Source organism: Hevea brasiliensis, chromosome 9 (genome assembly GCF_030052815.1).
Source record: "Hevea brasiliensis isolate MT/VB/25A 57/8 chromosome 9, ASM3005281v1, whole genome shotgun sequence".
NCBI lineage: Eukaryota > Viridiplantae > Streptophyta > Magnoliopsida > Malpighiales > Euphorbiaceae > Hevea > Hevea brasiliensis.
In genome coordinates, this window is record NC_079501.1 from 85078843 (window position 1) to 85086591 (window position 7749).

Sequence of the window (7749 nt, forward strand, 5' to 3'; positions counted from 1 at the left end):
ACAATATTTATTATCCAATATTCTAAATTTATTCTCATATAAAAATTAACTTTTTTTTTTTTTTAAAATAACTCTAAAGCATAAATAACTATATAATTATAAACATATTTTATATATTGTTTATATTATATTTTTAAAGAATATATTATTTTAAAAATAATTATAAACAAAATAAATATATTTATAATATTATTAAATTATAATAATTAATATAAATATTTTTGTAAACGAGCCAATAAACGAGCTAGCTCGTTGTCACGAACTTGTTCAACGAGCTAGCTCGTGAGCCTGTTTAACGAGTCAGCTCGCAAACTTATAAATGAGCCGAGCTCGAACTCGAGCTCGAGTTGAATACTGCTGAGCTCGAGCTCGGCTCGTTTATTAAACGAACTTAAAATTCGAGCTCGAGTTCGGCTCATTTAGAAATCGAGCCGAACCGAGCCGAACTTTTATCGAGCCAAACCTCGAATAGATCACGAGCGGTTTGGTTCATTTACACCCCATGAAATTGACATCTTTCTTTTCTCTATATATGACCACACTAACTTCTTCCTTCCCATTCCTTCTATACTCAAAACAACCACCTTGGCTCATTTGCTCTCCTCCTCAATCCTCGCCAATCACTACCTTCAACAATGGAAGTAAAAGAACACGACCCTTTTCTCTCTTCTCCTCCTCTCTCCTCCTCCAGGTAAGCAAGCCAAAACCACACACAATATCCAACAAAATTTTGATTTTTTTTTTCTTTTTTCTGGGTGTAACCATTTTTCAAACAGATGGTGGTCTAAGGAAACTGTTGCAATAGTCACCGGAGCAAACAAGGGGATTGGGTTCTCGCTGGTGAAACGACTTGCAGACTCTGGACTCACTGTGATCTTAACAGCTAGAGATGTAGAGAGAGGGTACAAAGCTATTGAGCAGCTTAGAAATGAGCATGGTGATGGTGATGATCTCCATCTACACTTCTATCGCCTTGACGTTTCGGATCCTGCTTCCATTAAAGCCTTCGTTTCGCAGTTTGAGAAGGATTTTGGAGTCTTGGATATTCTTGTAAGTTCCTGTTTCCTTCCCTTCCCATTATGGCACGGTACATCATCTAACCTAAAAGTCTTATATATATAAATATATATATATATATATATATATATATATATATATATATATATATATATATATATATATATATATATATTGATTTCAATATATATTAACCTAACTTAAAAGTCTTATGCATGACTATATATTAATGTCAATAAGCCAAAGTCAAAATGAAAGGAAATCAATGATAGCTCACCTAAATAAAAAATTTTTAAAATTCTATAACATGTTCTTGGCGGTGACAGGCTTACAATATACATGAAGATTCTCAGTTTGGTCCACTTTAAGAATCAATATTTAAAAAAAAATATTAGTAATAATATTAAATACTAATTTCCAAACCCATGATCTTGAATAGATTAATTATTTGAATTGTTGTTGAAAATAGGCCTAGTAGTTGTTAAACTATTAATTTTGAATTATATTATAATTTAGTTTCTATATTTTAAAAATTAAATAATTTAGTTTCCAATTAATTTTTTTTAAATTAAAGGTCTTTCTGTCTAATGTTGCAGTTAATTTAATAAATAAATAAATAAATAAATAAATATATAAATATATATATATATATATATACTCTTTATTCAATTAAGAAAAATTTATTATTTGATCTTTGGGTTTGACCAATATTATGATTTGGTCCCTATATTCTAAAAATTCAACGATTTAGTCTATTACTTATTTTTTCTTTTTATCAAATAAATTAATTCTTTCTGTTCTATAAAAAGAATTCAAGAAAAATTTATAATAACAATAAAGTTAATAAGAAAAAAAATTCTAATAATTTCAGCAATTATCAAATATATGGACTAAATTGTTCAATTTCAAAAATATAGAGATTAAATCATAATATTAATAAAAACTCAAGTACCAAATAGTAAATTACTTTAACAAGAAATAGATAGAAGCATTAATAATGAATTGATTTAGTTGTTAAAAAAATAAATATATATACTGATCAGGTGAACAATGCTGCGGTATCTTTTAATGAGATACATGAGAACTCTGTGGAGCATGCAGAGATTGTTATCAAAACCAATTTCTATGGACCCAAGTTGCTGATAGAGGCACTCTTGCCCATGTTTCGTCAATCAACTTCTGCCTGCAGCCGTATCCTTAATATTACCTCAAGACTTGGCTCTATCAATGTAAGTCATTATTTCTCCTTTCAATCGGCGCACATGATTAAAATGGTACCGTTTAATAATTATTAAAAAATGTATTTTCTTTGTTGATTAAATATGTAGTTAAAAAGAGATATTAATTAATGACCATCACATTAATATAATATTAATTGATGCAGAAGATGAGAAACTCTAAAATGAAAGAGATGGTGCTAAGCGAAAACTTATCAGAAGAGCAGATTGAATGGATGGTAAATTTGTTTATTGAAAATGTGAAGAAAGGAACATGGAAGAGCCAAGGATGGCCAGAGATATGGACAGATTATGCAGTATCAAAGCTAGCTCTGAATGCATATTCTAGGGTTTTGGCTACAAGGTACAAGGATTGTGGATTACGTGTAAACTGTTTCTGCCCTGGTTTCACTCAGACGTCTATGACCAGAGGTAAAGGCACTCACACCGCCACTGACGCCGCTGAAGTTGGTGCTAGGCTGGCCTTGCTACCGCCGCACCAGCTACCTACTGGCAAGTTTTATATAGGGTTTAGCCCTGGCATTGTTTCTAAATTATAAGAATATAAATTATCATTCATTTTCTAGTCAGATAATGGGAATATAATATAATATATTTATTGCCATGATTATATAGAATGGTTATTAATTATAATCACAACAAATCATTGGTTAATTTAATTGATTTTTCTCTATTTTAAGGCATTCAATCTCTCTATTTATCTATTATAATATTTTTTTTTTCTTAATATGCATTGGATGCTCTATTGGTTATTTGTATTCATAATTTAATTTTCTTATATTAATTTAAAAAAATCATGTTCATTATCTAATTAATCTTAAATATGTTGAGAATTTTTTTAATTTTCTTAAAAATTAATATATCATATAAAAAAATTAAGATACTTCTCAATTAATGAAAGATATATAAACATACACATATATATTATAAATCTTATATGGAGACTACAAACAAATACAGATGAAAACACTTCATATTTTAATGATATATAATTATATGTATTTGTTATTTATTTTTTTCATATATAACATAATATAAATTAAAAATTATATATGAATGAATTTATTTGAGTAGTATTATAATTATAGATAAAATTATAAATTTTAATTATATATATATATATATATATATATATATATTGGTTTAATGATTGATAATTGTTAAGCGAGTGGTTCATAATTTTTCTCACTTTTACATTTCACTGATTCACCTACATTAAGTTACAAATAGAGATAAAAAATATAATATAATATTATTAATATATTTTTTTAAAAAAACTATATAATAATATTTATTACAATAAATACATTATAATATAACTTTATATATAATCTCAGTGAATTTGATAATTAATACTCGAGATGAAAATTAACAACATTAACTGACAAGAAACAGAAAAATCATTTGAACTCGTATAAAGTTGGAAAAAGTGAACACCAAGCCTTATTTGAAGAAACCTCCTCTACATTCTGTATAACCTAGAACTAGACGCTTGAGTTACATAGCATCCGCAATTTTCCTAAGAATTTCTCATTATTTTTTTCTAAGAATATTTGAATATTTTTAAAATTATGAGATTATGTTTATAAATTCTAATTAAAATTCAATCAATTAAAAAAACCCTCAATTTTCTAAAGAATTCTAATAGCTTGGAATTCAATTTGTTGATAAGCAACTAATAAATAACTAATAAGCATAAAAAAATATATTTTTTCAATTCATGTTTGGTAATTTAATCTCTTCTGAGTATTACAGAGGTGGCAAGTTTCTGAAATAATAGTGTTGTAAAAGGTTTCTTTACTTGTCTAAAATGAAAAATGGCTATTTATTATCCAGAAATTATTCTCTTTTGTCAAATTATCTCTAAATAAAAATTTTTAATTGTCTATATTTATATTTTTTTTTCTCTTACAAGATGATTATATTGTAATTACCTTATTATTTTTATTAATGAATTGTCAAAATTTTATCAAAAAAATTATAAAAAAAATTTGATTAGGCATTTATTTAATTAAGAATATATAATTAATTTTGTGATAAAATAATATATCATATTTTTAAATTATTATAAGTAATTGGAGATTTTTACACTAATGTCATTGAAAAATGAAAAAATAATAAAATAATATTTTTTTATTATAAAAGTGGATCCCAAATATAAAAAAAAAAAAAGCATCATTTTTATTGTGGATAGGAAGAGTGTCGCAAGGTATTTTGCAGTCGCCTGGACGAAAGCTCTCACCGAAGTGGGAAAGAATGAGGAGTCGCCACTTTAATTTTGAGGGAAATTAAAGAAAACCATTTGTGAAAATAAATAAAAAAGAAACCACTTCAAAAACAGAGATTCTAGGTTCGGGGTACATATACGGGCGGGGAAGGTGTTAGGCACCCCGCCTCGTCCTTCAATGAGGGTAAACAGATTTAATGTTATGCTCTTTCATAAATTAAAAGGGTAATTAGGGGGATTGGGATAGTGATAATGTTAATCATTTGTGCAAAAATAAGGAATGTTTGATATTTCACTCATTTTGGGTTGCCCAAGAACACGAGTTCATGAGATGGCCCTTTAGTGAATAGGTGTTCGAATTAAAGTAGCCTTGTGTATTGGAGTTGTGTTGTTAAATTTGAATTTTGTTAAGAGAGAACGGGGTGGAGCGTCTCCCGATCCCTAGGTATGTTTTGAAAATTTTAAGCTGGAGATTTCGGATAAGAACTCTCCTCCGGTCTCCTATCATATTTGATTTAAACGAGCATCAGGTAAGAACTCTCCCCCGATCTCTTAAAGTGTTTGGTTTAAAATTTGATGAAGGATCTCAGAAAAGAACACTTCTCCGATCTCCGTGTTTTTGTTTGAATGAGGATCAGGTAAGAACTCTCCCCTGACCTCTGTGTTTGGTTCAAAAATTTTAAAAGAAGGATCTCGGATAAGAACTGTCCTCCGATCTCTGTTTTTTATTTGAATGAGGATCGGGTAAGAACTCTCCCCCGAACTCTTAAAGTGTTCGATTTAAAATTTTAATGAAGGATCTCGGATAAGAACTCTCCTCCGATCTCCGTGTTTTTGTTTGAATGAGGATCGGGAAGAACTCTCCCCCGATCTCTTAAAGTATTCGGTTTAAAATTTTAACGAAGAATCTCGGATAAGAACTCTCCTCCGATCTCCGTGTTTTTTATTTGAATGAGGATCAGGTAAGAACTCTCCCCCGACCTCTTAAAGTGTTCATTTTAAGACCGAGCCTTTCTTCGATCTCGTATATGACTCTCTTGTCCGAACTCTTTGGCTGGCTACATCTGATCTCTTCCGGTTACTAGTCTGGGGTCTTATCTTGATCCCCGCTTTATTATGTTATTTCCTAGACTCGCTTAGTAGCCCGACCTCATGACTTTTCTCCTGATTCCCTATTCATTCTTTGATTATTTTTACTTATTTCAAAAAACACTATCACGTTAGGATATTGCTACCAACTCTTTGCTAAATTACCTACAAGTTACTCGTAACCGGAACACCTATATTCGAAGGAAATAAAAACTAAGAACAAATAAATAACGTGAACTGAAGAATAAAAAAAGTAAACTCAAGAGACTAACTATCGGCCTGAAGGATCCACATGGGGATTTTTAGTATAACTGAACTTAATGAAAAATTTGAGAATAAAAACAGAGAAAGTAAAACGCGAGCGTTCGGTAAGGTGACAGTCTAGATACTTACCTGTGTGAGGTCGAGGCTACCAAACTGACTTTGGAGATCACAAATATTGTTGCGTTGAAGGCTGGTGGTTCCGGGACCAATGCTTACTTTGAGATTGCGAGAACCAGGTTGAAATACAGTTAAGCCAAAGCTACGGCTACCGGGTCAGAATGAGGTCAAGCTGAGAGAAGAATGTGTAGATGATGGGGTGATGAAGACGAGACTGAACGGAAGTGGTATGACAGAGTGATGAACAAACTGAAAATGAAGGATTTCAGGGTTTGAAAACTCTATCAATGGAGACACTCGAGAAAACTAGTTTCTGAAGATTCTCAATTTTTATGCAAGCTTAGAATGGCAAAGCAGCAAGACTGAATTAAAATTCAGAGCCTTTCCACTATAATCAGCACCACCTTTTTTTTGTGTGTCCCTTCTACAGTATTGCATACAGGTATTTATAGGGAACGGGAGCTCCCAATGAAAGGTCAGGATCTCTCCTGTGGAGATGGAAGGTCTGGATTTTAAAGGACATGATCCGATGTCTGAGAATTAAAGAGAATCAAAATGGATTGCTGGGATCCTATCCAGAATATCTGTCCTTTCTCTTCCTAATCCAATGGCTCAGGATCCTGCCTTACAAGATGAATCCGAGGGCTGGGAATAAAAGGCGTCGGACCTGTCGTCTGTTTTTTATCCAAGGGCTCTGAGTTCATCCTTGCAAATATGATCAACGGTGGGGATTGTGATGTACAGAACTGTCATAACTGTTTTTGGCGTCTGTCAGCAATGTGGGCGATTCTGCAAATGAGGCGTGTGGTGAAGATTTAATCACGCTTGCGATGCTTTAACTACCTCGACTCTTATTATGTAGAGAGTTATTGGAAGTCATCTCATCCTCTTCGTGCTTTTCAATCTCTTATTCCTTCCGATCTCTCTATTATGACCCTTTTTCGATCTCTCATATCGGGTTCCTCTCCCGATCTCTCCCATTCTAGAACCTTCTTCTTTATCTGACCTGCCTTAGTCAAAGCATTTAATTCTTCGGGTACCGATGCATCCGCTTTGGTTTCCGTATGCAATAAATGCTCAGGCCCTATATATATATGCCTCAGCGGGGAAACTCTTCCACATTTCATTTCTCCTCCTCCCATCTTCCATTTCTCCTGTTCTAGTTTCTCCGGTAACAATTCCGGCCATGGTGATAGCTTTTGATCTTTTTTCGACTGTTCTCTTTGCTCCTCGACTGAAAATTTATGATCTCAGTGATCGGAGAATTATGAGAACCACATCTGATGACAGTGAGAGAACCAGACTAATTTACCGATCAAGATCGAAAATGTCGATCGTGTCGACCTCGAATCAGTCTATCGATATAATCGATGAATCGATTTCGGGCGAGAGGACTGTTAATTTCCATTTTAATATCGGTGACCGCCTCTTGAAGTTTATTTGGCTCCTCACCACATCGGGCGTCCCGACTGCAGCTCGGTTCTGGTCGATGACATCGACGATGACTCCACTCACCATCATGGGAGTCATAGTCACTCCATCTGAGCTGCACATCTATCCAATGCCTATGGCTGGCTTTCTGATCAAACATATCTTTTGATTCAGCCACAAGACTAGGCTTTGACATAGGTCCTTACTAAGTAGGATGTAGTGCCGATCTTTAGAGATCGCCCAAATGATGTAATCTGACCTTTAAAGGTTCTCTTAATGATGTAATCCAATCTCTTGAAATCACCCAAATGATGTAATCCGACCTTTTGGAAATGAAATGAAGTTTTATTTGAAGGTCATTATTTA

At 32.4% G+C, this 7749-nt stretch overlaps 1 protein-coding gene across 1 annotated transcript; it reads left to right on the forward strand.

Annotated features, from left to right (window-relative positions):
• Positions 1 to 547: 547 nt before the first annotated feature.
• Positions 548 to 2858, forward strand: LOC110658924 ((+)-neomenthol dehydrogenase-like). Its single transcript, XM_021816711.2, has 4 exons — positions 548 to 691; positions 777 to 1050; positions 2061 to 2246; positions 2402 to 2858. Exons 1-4 carry the CDS (start codon positions 636 to 638, stop codon positions 2792 to 2794), a joined length of 909 nt encoding a protein of 302 aa, XP_021672403.2. The 5' UTR covers positions 548 to 635; the 3' UTR covers positions 2795 to 2858.
• The last annotated feature ends 4891 nt before the right edge of the window (positions 2859 to 7749 follow it).

What these genes read in the sequence shown, in the direction of transcription:
- LOC110658924 (XM_021816711.2), top strand. Translation starts at nt 636, where the DNA reads ATGGAAGTAAAAGAACACGACCCTTTTCTCTCTTCTCCTCCTCTCTCC. An exon ending in CCTCCTCTCTCCTCCTCCAG is followed by an intron (nt 692 to 776) that starts GTAAGCAAGCCA and finishes TTTTTCAAACAG; the next exon opens with ATGGTGGTCTAAGGAAACTG. An exon ending in TTGGAGTCTTGGATATTCTT is followed by an intron (nt 1,051 to 2,060) that starts GTAAGTTCCTGT and finishes TATACTGATCAG; the next exon opens with GTGAACAATGCTGCGGTATC.